This window comes from Coenobita brevimanus, chromosome 21 (genome assembly GCF_032717465.1).
Source record: "Coenobita brevimanus isolate Jiangsu-jjx chromosome 21, ASM3271746v2, whole genome shotgun sequence".
Lineage (NCBI taxonomy): Eukaryota > Metazoa > Arthropoda > Malacostraca > Decapoda > Coenobitidae > Coenobita > Coenobita brevimanus.
This window is the reverse complement of record NC_136974.1, coordinates 26,412,238-26,435,305: the sequence shown is the minus strand read 5'-3', so window position 1 is coordinate 26,435,305 and position 23,068 is coordinate 26,412,238. Positions and strand designations below refer to the sequence as shown.

The following is a 23,068-nucleotide window of genomic DNA, read 5'->3' as shown; positions in this document are numbered from 1 at the left end:
GGACTGACTATCTGTTTATAGCAAGATACCTTGATCCCCGCTGGGGAAGGCCACAAAATACTTCTGTGTCACCTCGTCCCTTGCCACCAGGTCACCCTCCCTTCATGTCATGTCACCCTCAGTCATATAGCTCTCCACCCCATACCCCCACCTCATGCTTTGCATCCCCTTCCTCCTATCCCCCTGCACCTCACTCACATACTCGAACACTGTCCTAGTCAGTCTGGCCTTCTCCAATCTCTCCATACGAGGTTGACTGTAGAATCTAAATATAAGTCGGGTCATTGTCTGGGCCTAAGGAGAGAGCATCGCTGTCAGGGCAAATTGTATTCACCCTGCTTTCGTGAGGAAGGGAAGTGGGAAGGACGGTAAGATGTCGGAGAAAATGAAGAGCTAATGATACCCTATTGACCTGATATGCAAGGTCTGAAAGGTTGAACAAACGTCCAGAGAGATAAATGGCATCAAAATACAGGGCAGTAGAAGTGGTAGGATATGCAGAAGTCAAGCAATGAGGAGGAAAAGTATAAATCTAGGGTGTCGATCTAAAGACAAACAGAAAAATGGGAAGAGAGAGAGAAAAAAAAAAACTTAAAAATGAAATGAAGAAGTAAAAAACTAATAGCGAGAGCAGAAAAGGCCAGATCAGAGAAGCAGTAAGGAGCATTAGCGTGGGTGGACTGTCTAGGTTGGCTAGCAGGTATGGTAAGTGGAACAGTCGAAGTCCGAGGAACTCCAGCCAGGAGATCTACCCACTCTCATGCTCAGCACAGGACTGGTCCAACCCAGTCTAATCTGAAAACATTTAGTGGCATTCCTGAGCCTTCTCGAAAAACGATAAGTGGAACTCGAAACTGTCCCGAAAGGACTGGAAAGAGTTATGGCCATCGTATGAAACTAACCTTACCATACCGGTGCCCGTCATACGGAGTGCCCGTCATGTGACGTCAACGACCATGGAGCGCCACCGTTCTCAGCTCTCCGCCATTTTGATTAATTTTGTTTTGCTGACTTTTCTCTTCAGATCTTCTTTCAGACCAATACTGATACTTGGTTCTCTGTCTTCCTCTTGTCCTTCCTTCAATCTTTCCAAGCAAGCAATCGCTTTCCAATTCTCTCGCCCTCAGAACATATCCCAAGAATACCAGGTGTCTTCTGGTGGTTTTCAAAATTTGTCTCTCTGTTCCAGCTCTTCTCAGCACTTCCTTATTTGTCATTCTTGCCGTCCATGGTATCCTCATCATTCTCCAAAGAAACCACGTCTCTACTCCCTCTATTCTCTTCCCCATATTCTTCTTCACCGTCCACGTCTCACATCCATTGTGTTGACCATACAAAACACTTCAAAACTCTCATTCTTGTACCTATGTTCATACTAATACGAGTATTAGGTAAGCTATTTCTCATTTTTCCAAATGCTGTTTTTGCTATTCCCGTTCTTCGTTTCATTTCGTGTTCACTACTACTGTCATCAGATATAGCCTACAGTACTTCTAAGGTACGAAAGCTCTCAGACTTGCCGTACCGTATGTCCTCTTATAATTGTTTTGACATCAAGTTTCTGTTATTTATTGGTTACCCCCAGCACTTCTGTCTTTCTGATGGTAATCTTCAAACCCCTTCTTTGGCACGCTTCCGTCAGTCCATTTATGTGCCATCAGCATACTTCATATTGTTCACATTCTTTCCCCCACCCTTGATTCTTTTCAGATGCTCAGTTTCATCCATGACTTTCTGGTCATACAACTTAAAGAGATCTGGTGACAACACGCATCCATGCCTCCCTCCCCGCTTAATTTCCACCCACTCTGGTTATGATCCTCGGTTCATACTGTCGCCTGCTGATCCCAGTACAGGTTTTCTATTAACCTCACATCCTCATTATCCACTCCGATGTCCTGGAGCATCCTTACCATTTCTTCGTGTCTCACAGTATCAGCTGCCTTTTCAAAATCAAAGTACATGTACACATTTTTCTTTTGTACGTATCTATGACTTTCTATGAGCATCCTCAAAGCAGACATTCTTTGTTCCGGTTCCTTTCTTAAATCCGTACTGTTCCTGTCCACCTTACATATAATACGGTTCATTACTAATCTCAGTGTTACTTTTCCCATATGACTCATAACACTGTCCTGTGTTTCTCACATTCTGCTGCTCCTGCTTTGTTCGGTATGGCTATAAATTCACTTTCCCTCATTTTCCTGGGAATGTATCCTTCATCGTATATTCTGCTATCTCAAGGATCTTCCTCATCCCAAAGTCTTCTGCCGTCTTCAACATTTTCACAACCACACCGTCCTCACTCACAGCTCTTCCACGTGTCCTCTTTCTGATTGCTTCCTTGATTTCGTCCATGGTTATTGCTGGTCCTGCCGTTCGTCCTCGGATTTTCTGTTTTCCATTTCCTTTATCATCTGTTTTATATATTCTTCTGACCACTTCAATACTTCATTCATTTCCATGAGACTGGTGAAATAAAGAATCCAAAGTAGATAAATTTTTAAAGAAGGAGGCACTCTCTCTTAACAATGCATTGCGTGAGAGAGCTCATGAATTCCTGGAACTCCATATCACCACTGGTTTGAAGCAAACTGGATAAACAACCATGACACTTTTCAGGGTTGCAACACCCTCAGTCACGTCACAAAAGAGTGTGAGGTATAGAACTGGTGTTCACAAACCTGAAATGGTGTCCAGCAGTCCGTCTACTGGAGCCTGATCTTTACAGCTGCTGGCAATGCAGTGGAGATGGTCGAGGATCCCTAGGAACTCGTTCTGTAGGTGCAGAGGGGACTCCGTTTGAACTTGAGGGGAGCCTCAAGTGTCTCCTGATTTGCATCCACTTAGGATTCCACCTCGAAAGTCCTAACCTGAAAAGCCTGTACGGTACTTGTGGAGTGGTGTCCAGATGGAGTCTCAGAAAACATGACCAAGCAATAAGCACTTTGAAGGTCGAGGTAATTCATATCCGTGATCCACATCTCTACAGAATGTCATCTCACTGAGCCCAACCATAGGTCCACGATCCCAGATGTGATCTGTAAGGGGAAGAGGACTATATTGGACATGACCAAAGACCAGCATCCCATGGGACGAGGACGGCAGTGTGTTGAACAGGGCATGATGTCTCACAAGATGTGGCTAGGCAGGATGCAGCATGCTGGAGATGGATCATCGACATATATAGAGTTGCGGCAACGGTTGATGCAAGTGGCCGCCATCTTGGTATTCGCAATAGAACAGTGCAGTGTGTTTGGAATACAGTTTTACGCGTTTGGGGATCAGATAATTCAGCACTATGCCATCGTGTGAACAGACAGTTCAAGGACTGTGGGAGAAATTTTCATCGGTGAGGAGGCATGATAAGGAGTATTTAGCTTGTGTTTTTGCATATTCAATCATTTCTCCTGTGGTCTTAAAGCAGTATACCACTTAAAGCAGTATGTAGTACCTATGGCACTGTTGCGATATGTAAACTGCGCTTGATTTTCAACTAGCAGTACCTAAGGCATTGTTACGATACGTAAACTGCGTTTGATTTTCAAGTTTTCTGAAGTGATCATATTAACCCTTTGATACATTTGCCCCCCCATATAATCCCCCTTAAAAACATCACCCGGGGATTTCACCTGGTGTGCCGTGTCTTCCAGAGGGTTGTTATCGATGTGCCAATTTTCAGGGAAAACGGAAAAACAACTTCTCGGTTCTTCAATGTTCGTTTCATGTGCATACAAGCGCGTGTATGAATTAGATGGGAGTACAGTGACGGTTTCCGTCGCTGTGCGGTGACTTCACCGCTCGCACTGAGTCGTGCATAGCAAGCACACTCCATCTATAGAGCTAAGTGAGATGTATGCAAGAATAGCAGGTGTCCCAAAAGAATGAGAGGAGACAAACCTGGGCTCAGAGAAAGCCATCCATCCCCATTCTAATCCGGAGAAAAACAAGGGAACAAAATGTATCAGAAACAGCAGAAAAAAAAAAAAAGTATATAAGCTCAAGCTTAAAATAAATGCAAAATATCCTCCATACCTTAAAAACCATACGATTAGAGAACTGAGTGGTAATGCAGGTAAACGCAAGGAAATACCAGTTAGAGACAGGGAAGGAAATTTATTGACAAAAGATGGAGATATTAAAAATAGATGGAAAGAGCATTTTGAGACAGTTCTTAATAGACCAATACCACCAGAAGAGGATATACCGTCTGCTCAGGAAGATTTAAATATAGAAACAGGAGAGTTGAGGCTTGCAGAAGTGGAGAAAGCAGTAAAACAGTTAAAGAATAATAAGGCACCAGGGGAGGATGGTTTATTTCCGGAAATGTTTAAAGTGGAGGGGGATAGATTAATAATGATCTTGACCAAGCTATTCAATAAGATATGGGTGACGGGGTTACTACCATCAGTTTGGAAGAATGGTGTAATTGTTAAAGTTCCGAAGAAGGGAGACCTGAGTGAATGTGGTAATTGGAGGGGAATCTCTTTGTCACCGATAGCTTTGAAAGTTTTCAGTAGAGTGTTGTTAAATAGGTTGGAGCCGGTGGTTGAGGGTATTCTGAGGGATGAACAAGCTGGTTTTAGAAAGGGACGTGGTTGCAATGATCAGATCTTTATAGTTAGGCATTTGATGCAGCAAGTTAATGAAATGAGAGTACCGTTAAGTCTTTGTTTTGTTGATTTTGAAAAGGCTTTTGATAGTGTTTCGAGAGAGACTATGGGGAAGATCATGAGACATTATGGAATACCAGAGGAGTTTGTGAGGGTCATTATGAACATGCATGAGGACACATTTTGTAAAGTGATGGTTGATGGTTGTCTGAGTGATTCGTTTGAAGTCAAGTCCGGAGTAATTCAAGGTGGTGTTCTATCGCCTTTACTATTTATATTGGTCATTGATTACATTATGAAACGCGTTGGAACAGAAACCGGTGCAGGTATACTTTGGGGAGAGAACAGGAAACTTTTGGATTTAGATTATGCAGATGATATAGTTTTGATTTGTGATGGGCCAGAAGAGATGCAGAGAGTGTTGGACTGTTTGGTGAATGAAGGTCGCAAGGTGGGTTTGGTTATTAATTGTGGAAAAACTGAAATAATCAATATGAATATGGAAAATGCGCAGGAATGTGTAATTGGAGGTATGGTTGTAAAGCAAGTTGATAGGTTTAAATATTTAGGTACTTATTTAGCCAAGGATGGTTCTTTGAACTTTGAATTCGAGGAAAGGTTAAAGAAGGCTAATCAGGCAATGGGAATGCTTAAAAATATTTGGAATAATAACAATTTTTCTGTGCATACAAAAATCAAACTTTATAAGGTAATGGTTAGGAGTATCTTAATTTATGGACACGAGTCTTGGTACAGCACAGTGACTATGGAAAATAAATTCTTTGTGTTTGAAAACAAAGCACTTAGAAGAATATTAGGAGTTAAGTGGTGGGAAAGGATACCAAATAGTAGAATTAGAGAAAAAACGGGAGTGCAGCCGGTCGATGAATATGTTAGGTTCTCACGATGGAAGTGGCTAGGACATGTGTATAGGAGACAGGGAATAGTACGAGGTACACCAGGGTGGGTTGCACTTGGTAGGAGAGGTAGAGGAAGGCCAAAAGAGACGTGGGTGAGGACAATGAGACGGGAAGCTGGAGATGAGTGTTGGGGAGATCTTGAGGAGTTAGCACAAGATAGGATGTGGTGGTGTGAGTTCATCGAGGCCCTATGCATCCCCGAGGGTGCCACAGGAAATGATTGATTGATTGACCTTAAAAACCGGGAGGGAGATACAACAAAGCCCCGAGTGAGAAGTAGAAAAAGGAGGAAAACACAAGAAATTGCTAAGCATTTCCTGGATAGGAGAAAGCACGGGCTTGACCTGAAAGAAAAGGAGAAAATATAAAATGAAGAGCCTTAATAAGAACATACGCATCCCCTAATTACCAAATCCAGAAATCAGTGCAGGAAGAAAAAGAAGGAGGACAGTAGGAAATAAATTAGGGATAACTGTAAACAAGGAGGAGGATGAGCACTTGCTGTAGAGGATTTATTCAGAACACTGTAACACTCACATTTTGTAGCCTAAGACCAAGTTTCCACTAGGGCTGAAAGAAACCGAGTTCTGGGACCGAACAGCTTAGGAAAAACTGAGTCCTGTCCAGTACACCAGTCCTGTAGAAGACAGCCCTACCATGTATTCAATATGGACGGTGGGTGTTAGCGCCGAAGTGGTGACATGTGGAGAGGTGTATGTATGTAGGAGGAGTACTGGGCCTTGAGAGTTGGCTGTGAAGCCTATGCCCAGAGTCGGACACATAAAAATAATAATAATAATAATTAAATAAAAATAACTGCACACAATTTGTTGCAGGTATTCGTATTTTTTAGGTTTGGCGAGAGGGAAATGTTACTTTCAGCTCTTCTTTAACATACCAACTATAATATTTAATATAAAGCAATACAAATTAAATTAAACACTGGCTGTGGTTTTCATGTGTTAATTGCCTTAAACCTTCTCCTTACATGGATGGTTGTTCACCCGCGAAGAATTGACCAAATACAGAGCGACTTGCAAAATGTCGTTGGGAATTGGACAGTGAAGGACGAGATCAAAGCCTTGGACGAGATAACACCGCTGATTTGTGTTAGCGAACAAAATGGCGGATAAACATATCTACAGAGGTCAGCTCGGTGAAGAAGGGATAAAATTTCATCAACAGCTACCAGATAATGAGTATACGGTAACTAAATAGAATGTTTTCGCCTGAAGAAAATACCAGATTTTAAAACACTACTGTACATTCATTTTCCAGTGGTGTTGAGAAGCAGGAGTGCTTGTGGAAAATTCCCGAGGTTTTTGCCAGAAAGCCTGCTGTTGTGAGCAGATTTTTTTTTTTTTTCTCTATGTGCTCGACTGAGGGCATAGGCTTCACAGCCTGCTTCCGGTAGGACAACAGGCCACCTCTCTGCCGATTAAGTATTAATTTTTATTCTATTTTTCTCGATAACGTTTTATTTTGGTGCTTGTTTGCTAAATTATGTAATTTGATTTCAGTTTGTGTGATAAAATATTTAGAGTGCTACGTAAAGTATGAAAGCTCTGGAATATTTTGGATGTCTCCTTCATACAAAACTGTTGTTGATATAGGAGCATGCATGGGAGCATGTCCCAAAACATTCGAGTTTCGTGCAAGGTTATAAAAGGGTGGGGGAGAGAATAGAGGAGTTTTTCAGTCAGTTTTGTTTTGTTTGTGGCCATGCAAGGTTAGTCCAGCTCCGGTACTTGTGAAATAAGTGAAGTGTTGTTGGCAAGCACTGGGTGTAATTACTTAGTAAATAAAGACAAGGACGTAACAATATTTTGCGTCAGGATATCTTAAGTGCGAACCCTGCTAAAACCATCCAGAAGAACCACAGAGTATAGATCAAAGGCAGATCGCTCACCGGGAAACAACCAAAGATTAAGCACATACAAATTAATAGTAAAAGTGGAGCTGACACAAGGAAATTTCTCAAGGCAGATGTTTGACAAATGAAAACAAACTAGTTGGCCTCGAGTACATCACTACCTTCGATAACAGTAGTGTATTGTGTAACGAGGGTCATACCAAAGATTTTGAGTGCCTGGTCAAGGTATTTTCAGTGTCAATGTGATATCGTTTTCTGCCAGAGCAGTTATGTAATAAGGGAATAATCTACGTCCGGTAAGGAGCACTTAGTCACTCAGGCACTAATCTCTGTGGAACCAATAAATGTTTTGGATATTTAGCCTAGCCTCAAACTCCTATACCTTTGCAGTAGGTAAGAGGACTGACTTTTATTGCTTTTCTAATATAGCAATCCCTGCACCAAGCCTAGTGATGTATGTTGTCAGTCAGACAATTATTTCCTACAAATTCAAATGCAACTCCCTGCATTACCAAAAGTAAACCCTCCCATACCCTTCTACAAGAGTCATTTTTTATTTTTACTGCAACCTGATGATTTTATTCGGCTTGGAAAACATCTTGAGTCAAGGTGTTGGAAATAATCTCCTATATGCTGTTCTGAACATTGGCAACCTAAATATTGTTCTCAGTAGAGAGTGGTACGACAATAGTCACTTTTTTTTTTTTTATGTGTCCGTCTCAGGGCATAGGCTTCACAGCCTGCTCCCAAGGCGACCATTGCAAAATGACTTCAGTGGTACACCGTCTTGGAAATTGTGTTGCTCACCTGATCATTATTATCTTCTTTTTTTGCACCACATCATTGTTGCGGAGTTATTCTGGTCGGAGCAACGTTGGGTCTAGTTAGTACTTGGATGGGTGACCGCCTGGGAACACCAGATGCTGTTGGCATCCCTACGTGTCAGGTGGGGTTGGTGGAGGATTAGTGCCCCTCCCTGTAAAACAATTAACTCTAAGCCGTTGGCCACCCCGTTTGGGATACATGGCGTCTGGCAATGAATGAAAAAAAATGAAAGTTTCCCAGTTGGCGAGAAACCGGCAGCTTGACCACTGGGACTCACTCCAGTCAAAGGCTCAGTGAGTTATCAGTTAGACCAATCAGCCATAATTTGAGCATGACTTGCAACTTTCGATCATATAATTCATCTCTCCCTCTCTTCCCTTAGCCATTATTGGCCTTCCATCTTATTTTATCATTTTTCGAGACAAAAGTGAGCCTTCGTCAGGTGCTAACACTATGGTAAATGGATCTACCCAGGGGCCAAGTAGGGTTCAGCTGCTTCAGCAGTCATAGATTGTTATAAAATGTTCTGGCATATCATTTTACTCCTTGGACCACCATGAACAATATCCAGGAGCACAACCTTGGAAAGCAACAAGTGTAAGGTGGGAATCCAAGACGGCTGCCATATCCATAAAGGTTCATAAGTTGGTGATAATTTGCAGTAATTTCAAGTGTAATAATTTTGTTTTTTTTGTTAGAGAGAGACAAGGAATTCATTTTTTTTATAATTCCAGAGTAATTTGACATACCTTTACTCGTAAAATCAACTACTGTAAGCTTGAAATTCAAGATGGCGTCCAAGATGCCTCCCATATTTATAAATGTTCACAAGTTGGTCATAATTTGCACTAATTTCAAATGTAATACAAACTCTCGAGGGTTTTCAGGGACAAGGAATTCATTTTTGGTAATTTCAAAGTAACTGACACGTATACCTGTAATCTCCTTGTGACAGTTGAATTGGAAACTGAATTTCTCGGATATCTTTTCATATAAATTCATTGTTTTGTGATTGACGTGTTACATACCAATACTAGTACTGAAAAAGCGATGAAGTAACAGCACTTCATATGACACAGGTTATTGCTACTGGTGGCAGTTTTGATGTACAAGAGTACATTGGAAACCATGAATGTAGCAATTAATCTCCATCCTTATTTAATGAGGGTGGCACAGTGCGAGCATGTGGAACAAAGTCAAGTCTTGTGAGAGCTACAAAGGAGAATAGGCCTACAGGCATAAGCAGCTGTGAAACGTTGTCACCGTACAACAAAGCATATGCATTAGTGATCGATGTCATGCACTGGGTTCATCGTTTGTCATTTGTGAAAAATGAAAAGTTCTCTGCCATTGCACTTAGATACAAACAAGCAACTCTCAGTGAAGCCCCAGCAAATGTAGTCACTGTTCACCTGTTCTGATTTCTGGTAAGCCAAAAACAATATAAATATTTGATGTGTCAGACCAGTACAAAGCACCAGATTCGTCAGAGTTCTTTACTTGCACGACAAAGCACAGTTACTTGCCTACTTGTGTGATAAATGGGGTCAATATGAACTCCAGTCTTCAAGGCCTGGTAGCACCAAAATTTATCTGGGTGGTGGTTTCAGTGAAGAAACAAAGTCAGTAATGCTGCAGAGTGGAAGTGTAACTGTAGTCCCTGCCCTTGAATCGACGCATGGAAAGGCAGACACTCGTATTATTTTGCAGTCCATATAGTTTTCAGACAGACAAAGCTGATCAAGCTATTGTTCATTCAGTTGATACAGATGGTATTATCTTCCGTATATTCGAGTATTATGCATCCACCATACTGAAGGGTCTTCCAAAACTTTGGGTCAAGACAGCAACAGAAAATTACCTTCCCATACATGACGTTGCCAAAGCACAAAAACGACAAAGATGCCTCACACTTCCATATGTTCAAAGTCTAAGTGGCAGCGATACCTTTTTTTTTCTTTTTATTGGGGCTTAATGGCCATCACCCTCATGGTGGGGTATTAGGCCAGCCTCGTGTGTATGTCTAGCGCCATCCAACTCCTGCACCGCACAAAAAACCGCCGATCTATGGGACCAATCAAGGAGGGAGCATGTGATAGAATGCTCGTAAATCAGCCAGATGCACCTCCTCCCCCCTGACCGTCAGCACAGGTCATATCTCCTCACCCTGGTCGGCAACCCTGAGCAGATCGTATAAGATGGAATAGGTCGTTGCTCCGAGCTGGTACGACCGGGTGTGGGTGCTGAGGGCCAGGAGGTGTCAGTAGGAGGCTACGTCTAGCCAATCCTTGAGGTCAATGATGGGAGGGCAAGATGGGGTGCCCTCTACCGCCGGAGGATGGGAGGACCCACTGACCTCATCCTTGGCCGAGGAGCCGTTCGACGCATCCTCGGCCATGGAGACAGTGTCAAGAGTCCTGCCCCTCCTCTGTCATCGATGGTCGGTCGTGGACGTCTGCCGTGGTCTGGGCCGTATTCTCGTCCGCAGCCGGGTCAGTAACCATGGTAGCAGTCCGCCTGTTGAGGGGAGCCTCCAGCCTAAGCCGTTTTCTCGGGGTGGTGCGAGGGGCAGCAGGTCGTGGCTGCTGAGCCCAACGCTTCTGTCGGCGAGGAACCAAGTGTACATCACGGATGAAGCACTCAGGGATGATAAGGAGGGGCAGCCCGTTCTCCTCGAAGATCTTAGGGAGAAGAACATGCAAAGCCCCCTTATTACCCCCACACAAAGCCTTCGCCATCGCGATGGACATCTCCATGACGAGGTTTACCTGTCCAGGACACCTAGGATCCCTGGCCTGACGTCCCTTGGCCGTGAGACGTCACCGTGCATGGTCGGAACCCTGCACGGCCACACCTCCCGGCCCAGTAACATCCCGGGCCTCAGGATCCTTAGGGGTCCCAAACATGCTAAACTCCACTGGCTCTCCATCACCTAGGGAGCATTAGAGGTGCCGTGAGTTTGGCTTAACTATTGCCTGGCGGTGCACAAAAACATCAACGCCAGTATCCTGGCGTTTCATGAATCCGTACCCCGCCTGTACGTTAAACCAAACCACGGTCCCCCAGATGTTCTGGGCTACAGGCGACTGTGGCTGGCTGGTTGCCCCCCTCAACGGGTTGCAGGCAATGTCAGCACGTCCGTCTTCCATGGCTGCTCTGGTCGAACTCCACTAACTCCCAGTGATTCCACCAGCAGTCCCCTTTTTACCAGCAAAAAGGGATGGTTAGTGGCAAGTAGGAAAATTCAGTTGGATGTTTTAGAAGACCTTGGTAGAGACGGCAGTGCTATCATATCTGAATATGTTACAAGGTAGGCTAGGAAGTTGTTTGTCAATGTCTGCACGGAGAATGTCGAGATGTCAGATGTCTCTTTGAGTGAGATTCACTCTCGAAATTTTTTAACATACAAGACACTCTCCTTAAACTTCTTCCACATACTGAGGATGCTTTTATGCAGCATCTAATCCATTCTGCCTTGGCAACAATCATTGACAAGACAGAATATAGGATGGACAGTAAAGCAAGCAGAACTTGTGCCAGTTCCAGTGACTGCAGAATTGTGTCCATCAGAGATGTCTACATCCCTTTCTTCTAGTTGCAGAAAAGGTTGTTTAAGAAATTGTTCATGCGCCAAACGGAATGTTCCATATTAACTTGACTGCAGATGCCGTGGATCTTCATAGAGCTGCCCCAGCGCTCAGTACTTCCAAGAAATTGGGGATAGCTATGACTCTGACTCGAATTTCTATGAATATTGTATTTCCTTTTTCTCAGTATGAACAGGATTATCTCTGCATTGGACTAAATCTCATTGTTAGATATTTTAGTAGTTATCATGGTTGTGTTATATTTCATTCACAAAAAAATTGTGTCATGGTGTAAGGATGAAATGTTAAATTACTTGAATGATATAAAAGGTGATATTAGAACTTATATTCATGAGATGTTCAGTTACTGACATATCTCTGAGGTAAGCTGTTTATATACCCAGTAATTGTATTTTTGCTAAGTTTCGTAGTTATTACAAATATATAAACATTCTGAAGAGGGAGAAAAAGGATGTTGTTCATTTTCATAAATTATTTAAATTTTAAACTGTTTTGTAGTTTTGAACACAAATAATATTTTTTTTTAATCTGAAGGCAAATGTTATGTAAATGGTCTTCAAAACATGAATGAATATGATTACATACGATTTATTTAAATTTTTTTCATCAATTATTAAATACAGTAGATAGGGTTGGAAGCCATCTAGGGCACCATCTTGGATTCCCAGTTTACAGCAGTTGGTACCAAAACAGAGGTTGAAGGGAGCCAGTAAGAGGAGGAGAGTTAATGAGACGAAAAACCTTTGACTTCACACCCTACTGAGAAGAGCTGCATATGGGGAGCCTCCCCACGCATGAGAGTTGTACTCTACACAGGGGCGAATAAAACCTGTGTACAAAGTCAACAACTGTGCAGGGGTAAAGAAGGTACGGAGTCGGCTTAGCACACCCAATCTCTTGGAAGCAGATTTTACAAGAGATGCAATATGATCTTTCCAAGATAAGTCCCGAGTGAATGAAACCCCAAGCATGTTCAAGGATGATACAGGATTCAGCTGGATATTGTTAAACATTAGAGAGTACGTCTGTGGAAGATTTTGACAGGTTGATAGGTGTAAAAACTGAATTTTAGATGCATTAAAATCAACAAGATTATTTTTTACCCCAGTCAGAGATACGACCCAGTCAGACATTAGGTGTGCCATAGCCTCATCCCTTGCTTGCTGAAGTAACTGCTGAGATGGACGTTGGAGGAACTGAGTGGAAAGGTGAAGGGTAGATTCATCAGCATACGAGTAGATAGGGTTAGATGTACAGCTTAGAAGGTCATTGATGAATAAAAGGAAGAGAGTTGGTGATAGGACAGAGCCCTGAGGAACACCACTGTTGATAGATCTAGGAGAACAACGATGGCCGTCTACAACAGAGGCTATAGAACGACCAGAAAGGAGCTATAGATGAAGGCACAGATAGAAGGATAGAAACCTTAAGAGGGCAGTTTGGAAATTAAAGATTTATGCCAGACTCGATCGAAAGCCTTTGAGATGTCAAGTGCAATGGCAAAGCTTTCGCCAGCTCCGAAAGGAGGATGACCAGGAGTCTGAAAGGTAGGTGAGAAGATCGCCAGTGGAGCGTCCCTGACGGAACCCATACTGACGATCAGAAAGAAGATTGTGATAGGAAAGATGCTTTAAATTTTTTCTATTAAGAATAGACTCGAAAACTTTTGAGACACAGGACGTTAAAGCAATTGGACGATAGTTAGAGGGTTAGGAATGGTTACCCTTCTTTGGGACTGGCTGAATGAGAGCAAACTTCCAGCAAGAAGGAAAGGTACAAATTGATAGACAAAGGCGAAAGAGTTTATTTAGGCAGGATGTAAGCACAGAAGCACAGTGCCTGAGGACAACAGGAGGGACTCGATCAGGCCCATATGCCTTGTTAGTACTGAGGACAGTTATGGCAGAAAATACATCAGATGAAGAGATTTTAATGTCAGCCATGAGGAAGTCAGAGGGGGGGAAGTGATGGAAGTACAGCACCGGAATCGTCTAAGGTGGACTTGGAGGAGAAAGACTGAGCTAAGAGATCTGCTTTATCAGTAGGAGAAATAGCTGCAGAACCATCAGAGTAGAAAAAAAGGAGGGAAAGATGATGAGGTAAGTTGTCAGAAGGGTTTTTGGCAAGGTGCCAGAAGGAGCGGGAAGAATTTGGGTTGCAGAGTTGAGAGCATTTAGTACAGATGAAATTATTTTTAGCACAGCGAAGAACAGACGTAGCACGATTCCGGGCAGAAACATAAAAAAGATGTGTTTCAGGGGTGTGCTGGCTCTGGCACCTTTTGTAGGCCCTATCCTTGTTGTGGACAGCATTAGAACAAGCATGATTCAACCAAGGCTTTCTTGCATTAGTCAAAGGATATGAGAAAGGAATGTATGCTTCCATGCCCGAGAGAATAACCTCCGTAATGCGCAAGGCACACTCAGATGGCGCCCGGCCATGGAAACAATAATCATTCCATGGAAAACCAAAGAAGTAGTGCCTGAGGGTCTCCCAATCCGCAGCTCCAAAGTGCCACAGCCGACATTTCTTTGGACGGTTCACAGGCCGCACTGGAGCAATAGGACAGGTTAAGGTAATAAGGTTGTAATCGAAGGAGCCCAACAGAGAGGAAAGATTAACAGTGTAAGCAGAAAGATTAGTTGTAGGGAAGAAGTCAAGTATGTTGGAGCTCTATCCAAGGCAGTCAGGGATACGGGTAGGGTGCTGTACAATCTGCTCTACTGTAGGTCATTAAGGATAGAAAAGATGTAGGCTTGTTTACCAAGTGGATCAGTGAAAGGAGAGGAGAGCCAAAAATGGTGGTGAACATTGAAATCTCCTAGGATGGAGATTTCAGAGAAAGGAGAAATGGATAGAATGTGTTCCATTGTAGAAGTAAGTTAGTCGAAGAATTTTTCAGTCAGTAGAATTAGGGGATAAGAAAACAGCGCAGATATATTTAGTCAGAGGATGACAGAAAAGCCAAAGCCAGAGAGTAGAGAATTCAGAAGAATCAAGTTCAGGCACACGAGAGCAAGATAAGTCGTTGCATACATGTACACAACAGCCACCTTTGGCTTTGAAGTGAGTATAGAGAAAGTAGGAGGATACAGAAAAGGGTTTGCTGTCAGTTGCCTCAAACATCTGAGTCTCAGCTGGGAAAAGAAGGTGAGGTTTAGAGGAGGAGAGGTCATGCTCAATAGAGCGAAAGTTAGAGGAAAGGCCGCGAATGTTGCAGAAATGAAGAAGCGAGTCATTGATTCCAGGCATCACATTGAGTCGTCACCGGGAGAGCGGCGGATGGTGGGGGCATTTATGGTCCCCGCCTCCCAGGGACTCCGAGGCTATGTAATGAGATCCCATGATTTGTTGTTTGAATTTTGGAAAAGGAAGTGTAGTATGTACTGTGCATGTAGTTTGGTGTTGACAGTAGAGGAACTTGTACTGGAGAACATGCTGGCCTACTCTCTGTGTGGTATGCCACGCCTTGAATAACAAACCATGTCTTGCAGACTAGAAAAATTGGCTTTTGCCCTCCAACCTGGAAGTGCATGAATTTCGTTCATAGCAGCTACCATTCCTTTGTTTCTGGGCTCAGCCAAGAGGGTGGGGATGAAAGATGATAGATAGCCTGAAACCCCTACGAAATTACGTGTCGCTGCTCCTACGAGAAACTTCGTGGGGCGATGTTAAAAATCCCCCTTTTATGAGGTAGGCTGCATGCCCCTGGAGTTGACTCATGTGGAGTAAGTCACACGCCTCGGGTTAAGAGAAATCCGTCATCGACTAGTAACGGTCTCCATTAACTCCTTCTGAACAATGCCGTTATTTTATTTCTTGCTGCATCCAGACGGTTTTATTGTACTTAGATGAGATGTGTTGTAGTTAAGGATTTAGAAACGTTTTCATAAATTTCTTATAAACGATGATTTTTTTTCCCCGCACCCACCAGGACAGCCAAATGCAATATATAGTCCTCAGTGTGTCACTCACTCATTTTCTGAGTTACTGCACTGTCTTGAAGAATGGGGCCCAGGCCTTATGGGGATGTGTTGAGGGGTGAGGGTATGCACACATACCTTGTACATTCTTATGTACAGTACATACACATTCAGAAATATGCAGTGCAAGAGTACTGGTCGACCGCATACCTGCATCGTTGCAGGATAGCTGGCAGGACGTACGGTACGTTGCATTCATACATACTTGCATACATGCGTGCACAAAATCCTGTCAAAAGAGTATTAGTCAACCGTGTACTTGTGTTGTGCCGGGATGGCTGCGGATATGGGCCAGAGGGACTGGGGAATATATTATATACATACATACTTGCGTCATGCACAGACGGATACACAATACGTGCATACTAGTTTACCGTGTAGCTGCTTTGTGGAGGAATAACCGGTGGCAAGGTAATCACAAGGTATTTTGCTGTACAATACAGGGATGGCCTTGTGCTGGAAGAGTTTCATTTACGCACTTAACCAGAAATTAATTATTTCTTTCTCTTTGGAATACAGTACTGCAGGGAAGGGTGCAACTATCTAAGGTGACTTTATCCTGTTAATTCTTCCTACTGACAGTGGTAACGCTCTCACCTGCCATTTAGTAAGGCGGGGCTCTGTCCCTTGCTCAGGTTGTGAAAAACTTCACTGACGAAACTGGTGGTTACTATCTCCCTTAAGCAAGGGGATGGGTGTGTGCATGTGTGAAAGGCCACAGCCTTGCCCTCTGATCGGACTGTATGAACTCTCAGCTCGTTTCCAGGAGGTTACAAGCTGACGATCACGGCCTTCACGTGATCTGACAGACCCGGTGAATCACACACACACACACACACACACACACACACACACACACACACACGGGTCAAACATTGACCTTGCCCTGTGACCTTGACCTTTGATTTTTCTCAAAATTGTCTTACCGGCACCTTTCCCCCAAGACTGATCGAAACTGGATAAGACCTCTTTAAGTAGATTTTGCTAAGTCAAACATTGATCTAGCTCAATGACCTCCTTCAAAAAAAAAAAAAAAAAAAAAAAAAATGTTGGCCAACCCTTAAGCCTTCCAACAAGTGTTGTTCAAATCAGCTCAAAGCTGTTTGAATTGTTTTACTAACACACACGTGCGTGTGGTCGCCGATCAAAATAACATCCGATTTTGACCAACTTCGTGGAAGTGTTGAGGATCAGCCAAGGGGTTGATTTATTGTTTTTACAACAATACATCAAGGGCCATGGTCACAGGGCACAATGAACTTAAACAATTTTTATCCCCTTTAGACAAAACTTTCTGGAAATGTTGAGGATAAGGCAAGAATGAAAGATTTCTATTTTGAGAAGTCAGTAAAAAGTCAAGGTCATATGCAGCAGTCAAGTGCCTAGGTTACAGGCAAAGTCAGTACAAACATTTTTTATCTTATTTGAACAAGACTTAATGAAAAAGTTGAGGATCAAACAAGAATGAAGAAATTAGTCAGTCGAAGATCAAGGTCACACTGTAAGATCAACTTTCAGCCCATTGTGTCTGTATTTGAACAAAATAACTAAAACAGTTTTCATCTTATTTGAATCAAACTTGATGAATGAGCAAAGGATCACCAACGAGGTTGACCTGTTGTCTCTGAGAACGATAGGTCGATTGTCAACGTTACGGAGTAAGCTTTGTTGAAGAGTTTATGTTAAAATGAGGAGAAGGAGAAATGATGTTGAGAACAATCAGTCAGATGTCAAGATCGTAGGGAAAGGTCGGAGGTCAAGGTACCTGGTCAAAGTCAACTTAAAAGTTGATCTGATTTAAATCAAAGTTGATGGAATGGGTAAGGGATAGGCACGAGTGAAGTAAGTCGATTTTGAGAGAACTGTCGAATGTCAGTTTCACTGGACAAAGTCAAATATTCGGCCCTTAGACTAGTTAATGAGCGCGGTTGTTGCACTCTTTGAGTGCTCATTCTTGCTTTTCAAGTGTCCATCTTTGTACCTATACGGTACTTGATGGTCCATTCCCTGAGGTCCAGCAGTCCTGTGTTCCACACACCCTAACATGTCACTACCTTACCGCATCCTGCTATCCATACCGAATACATGCTAGGGATGTCACATTCAGGACTGTTGTGATGGGGTGCTTTTATGACATACTATTGGGTCGTGAGAATGATCAGTAAGGTGTGTTTTATCTAAATTCGAGTCATCAGTCTGTTCCTTGCCCTAGCCTGGGATAGAGCTTACATCCTTCCAGACAGCCAATCATTTCTCGAACCACATGCCCACTACCTTCCTCAATCTCCCATCAGGTTCCCCCGGCGGTGTGGCTGGCAGGCTTCTTCAACCCACAGAGCTTCCTGACAGCCATCATGCAGAGCACCGCTCGAAAGTGTGAGCTGCCCCTCGACCAGATGTGCCTACAGTGTGATGTCACCAAGAAGAATAAGGAGGACTTCACGTGAGCAATGCCATTTACTGTCTCACTATAGTCAGATGTTTTAATCCAAGAGAGGGTGGCCACTATCCGATCACCTCCAAATTACCCTGTCCTCTGCCATTAGGCAGTCCACCCTCCATCTCACACCACTCATTCATACACCTCTTCATCGCTCCACCTCATCCTCAGTCTTTCTCTCCCCATCTCTCCTTCCACCTCACTCATGTGCATACTCCAAATCAGTATCTCACTGTTCATTCGCTCTACGTGTCTAACTCTTCCTAAACAATTTCTTGATTGATAATTATTCGAAGGATTATATATATATATATATATATATATATATATATATATATATATATATATATATATGTGTTTTTTTTCTTTGGATGAGCAGTTCTGGTTTATTTAATCATCATGAGTTCAGTCTTACATGTGCCTCCAAATCGATGTCATCAGAAGACGGACACCTTAGCTGCAGCTGCCAATGGTAACACTGCAATCGCGGATGCCTAACTTGAGGCATAAAAACCTAACTGGGGGGTTTAGTCCCTTAGTCCCTCCAGATTCCTCCCAGCATTTATTATTAACCTCACACCGTGCGAAACTGGTCATTGCTGGTGAATCCTGAATCAGATATTCAAAATTTATTGAGAGAAAATTTTATGGCGCATGTACATTTTAGGGTCTGGCGGCTGCAGTTATGGGACTTTACAAGGAGGGCTATATGTAAGAGAATGTTTATTACTGTCACAATTATTATAGTGGTATGATAATCTAGTTGCTAAACCACCCCAGTCGGAGTGATGGCCTTGCCAAGCGCAGAGGTTAAGTCTCCATCATATCACATTTCTTGACATTCTTTTCTGCTGTTGAGTCTCCAGTAACTTTTAAAAAAATTACCTGCTAATGTTGCATTGCCGACAATAGATCTGATTAGTCATTTCCTCCATTTTACAATATCAGTTGTTGATTTTATAATGTGAGAGCGAGGAACACACCCCTTACTTGTTATGAGGACTGCATGCTCTATGTTGACAGTCGTTTAGGGAGTGATGGATTATTTATAGTAGTCAGTGTCTAGTACTGTGTTATATGTGGCTCAAGTGTGACATCAACATGAGGAACATAGAAGGTATCACATTTGGGAGAACAGGTATAATGTTCATATTAATATTAATTTTTCCCTCACATATCGGGGATGTATTCCAAATATCCCAGGTTTTCCCATACACCTCTTGCTGTGGATTGGGCAAAACTAGCAAATCAGCTTTAATGGTAGGCATGGAACTTTAGCCTAGTAGACAACTTTCTCTAGATTATGGTAAGCTTAATAGCAAAAAATGAACTTCAAGAAAGGAGACGTCTGATGAGGACCTACTATATTTGAATGTCCAGCTGATGGTGTGGCCACAACAACAACAACAACAGTTATCTGTCTATAGTTAGAGGCCTTAACCCTGAAGGAGGTGGCCACGAACGAATTGCCTCCCATCTCACCCTTTTCCCTGTTATCAGGCGGCCCTCTCTCAAATTCACATCACCCCCCCATTCATATATTGTACTTCTCGACTCATCCCCCACTTCATCCTTAGTCTCTTCCTCTCCTTCTCCTCCTCCACCTCATTCACATGCCTCATCTTGTCAATCTCTCCTTCTATATTCTCTCCACATGGCCAGACCATCTTAGGATACTTTCAACATTATCCAGTACATCGTTCCGTATCAACACCACCACGCCCTTGAACTTCCTCATTTGGCTGTTTTTCCACGTGACTCCACAGGCACCTCTCAGATAACAGGTATTCAGGGGGCCTAGCTCGTAACTGATAAAACTGTAGTCAGTTCATAGTTCAGTTGTTCATTTTGAGTTCTGTTTTGTATGGAGCTGTAACGTGACATCAAGAAAAGTAGGGAGATCTTCACTTAAGACCCAGAATTTATTATATTCACAGGTATTTTAGAGGAGTATAACGTAGTTGATCGACTACAGTTCAGTGATTAATCTTGAGTTCTATCTCTCATGTGCCGCCAGTGTGGTGTTACCAAGATGAAGAAGAAGAACGAAGTGTCTTGTGACGGTAGCTTAGTATCATGTTCACAATCGTTATTTAGGGAGTGATGGAGTATTTACAATATTTCAGTGCCTATTCTGTGCTGTATGTTCCTTCTGCGTGACATTCCTGAGAGGAAAGAGAATGTTTCCTTTAAGGGCGAGCAATTATCATTTTCACAAATATTTTGACTTCCATTTGGGGCGGAGGAACAACACTAACGTCAACAGCAATTATCCGGGGGTTTATTTTGAGGTCGACAAATTTAGTTGAGATTATATGCGCAGTTCAATTTGTTATCATTAGTTCTATTTCTCCAGTGTGACATCATCATGAAGAACAGTGAAGACATTACGTTAGACCCGGCGATAATCATGTTGTTCATAATACTAAGAGAATGATTTTACAAGTCCAGCAACATCGAAGTTGGGTCACACCGTGTACCCTAAACTGTACAGCACTGTGTTAGCTTGGCTTGGATCTTGCGTCTTAAATAGGTAATCTAGCTGGGATTGGTTTCAGTTTTACGGCTGTAGCCTATTTGCTTGTGATGTGGTCACCAAGAAGAACATAGATGGGTTTTCAACATACTCACCTTCCTGTATCTGACTTTCCCGTGACATCATCAGGAGGGACAGAAGGGATTTCGTGTGAGGGACAGCAGTTATCATACCTACACATCACTTAATTTCTATCAGTACACCTGTATCCTCATATATATATATATATATATATATATATATATATATATAGATATATATATATGTACGTATAGGATGTTCCTAAAGTCCTTGAGTGGTTTTAATTATTTATTCAACCAAAACCATTAGTGATATAATGATGCGGTTTTTTTGCGTAATATGAAGTCCACAATAGAGTTTTCTTTTATGAGTTACAAAATTTCAGTGTGGGCTCCAACTGTGGCTCTCAGCACATCCAACAAACGATCGCTTTCTTTGCCACGTGACTCCCAGCATATCACCGGTGACCTTACGTAAGGCTTCCGTGATCCGTTCACGAAGGATGTCGATGTTTGGAACAGGTGTTTTGGAGATAATATCTTTTACATTGCCCCAAAGGAAGAAATCTGAGGCGGTAACATCAGGAGACCGAGGTGGCCACGATATCGGCCCATCACGCCCAATCCATCTGCCTGGAAACTTCTCATTGAGCAATTGGCGCACATCTAAACTCCACTGAACTCCAGTAAACTAAACTCCACATTGAACTTTTGTACCCTATACACGAAAACTCTATTGTGTACTCCATATTATGCAAACAACTGCATCATTCTATCCCTGAAGGTTTTGGTTAAATATTTAAAACCACTCAAGGACTTTGCGAACACCCTGTATATAGATATATATCTTGCTACTTCCACACAGTTTTGTTAAGATGTGCCTTAAAGTGTGACATCAGTCAGTACAAGGAGGACTTCTCATGAGGGTCAGTGATTTGCATCATCATCTTACCTCTGATTCCCACCTACAAGATGTGGTGAGGTAGGATTCTGAAGTTAAGAGAAAGAACAAATATGAGATAACAGTCAAACGCTTACCCAGTGATGTTGTCCACACAGAACATTCGCACATTATCCAAGCCTTTGAAATCTTGGCTTCACCTCACAAGCAAAATTATCTGTTTCTTTTTGGATGTGCATCGCAGGAATACGTGAAGTAAGTCATTCTGGTACCTTTCAGATTCAGTGAGGAGAAGCCTTTGTCATATGCACCCCTATACACACTTCATTAAATCAGTTTAATGTCTTGTCAGTTCCTCAGCCTCTTCCAGTGCCATACTGTACCTTGCCTTCTCACACTCTGATTTACCATATCCATCCATCTTTCTCCTTGGCCACGATACATCCTCCCATTAGTTATATCCATTCTCTGCTCCACCATATCGTCTAATCACACTTTCCTTTTACCCTGCCACCCGTGGATCAGTGGACTTCCTAACTCTGCTTCTTTCACGTATCTCCATGTACCCTATCCTATTAGCTATATGCGTTGCATGCATATTCCTTAAAAGTTCCATTTCCATATCCCTTTCTTACTTTTTACACATAAATTACCTTTTGCTCATCCATTTGTGACCAATAACCATCCCTACGACTCAGTATCCCTTCACTCACGATTTTCCAAGTTATTTACCGTTCACTCTCCCCAGGTCCGCCCCGAGGGAAGGCGCATATGTCCATGGGTTGTTCCTTGAAGGGGCGTCATGGGACACTGAGAACTCCATCCTCATTGATTCCCGGGTTAAGGAGCTCCACCCCCAGATGCCCGTTATATTTATCAAGGTAGAGATCACAAAATTACCATAAATTTCACCCCATTTGCCTGAAGAATTATTGTTGTATTATTCTTGCTGCTGCCTGATTATTTTATTTGGCTATTGGAGAGACATAATGGACTGAGGGAGTTAAAGCCTTCATTAACCTCTTTGCTATGATGGGTTTTCGAGTCTTGGTCGCACAGAACAATTACAGAACAGTTGCATTAGTTATGTTGGTTACATCATATCCTATAACAGACTTGTATGATCCAGTATGTCTGTTGCTGATTGTATTCCTTTGTACTCCTTTGTGGTATATAGGGGCAACCATCATCCAGTCATTTGATATAGTACTACCTTCAGATGACTCTAAACTGAGTGACAGACTAATGCTTTAACAGATGACTGAATCCAGCCTTGGCTGCGACAGTTTATATAGAGACACACCAAGTGCAGATCCAGGGCCCAGTTCTGCACCACTTGGTGTTTCTCT

General features: G+C 42.6%; 1 protein-coding gene across 1 annotated transcript in view; it reads left to right on the top strand.

The window, feature by feature from the left end:
• Dhc93AB (Dynein heavy chain at 93AB) overlaps positions 1-23,068 on the top strand; it is a 289,061-nt gene that overhangs the window by 263,481 nt on the left and 2,512 nt on the right. Inside the window, exons 70-71 of the mRNA XM_080266572.1 lie at positions 18,117-18,265; positions 22,468-22,600. Of these exons, the coding sequence (XP_080122698.1) occupies positions 18,117-18,265; positions 22,468-22,600 (282 nt within the window). The remainder of the gene's footprint in view (positions 1-18,116; positions 18,266-22,467; positions 22,601-23,068) is intronic.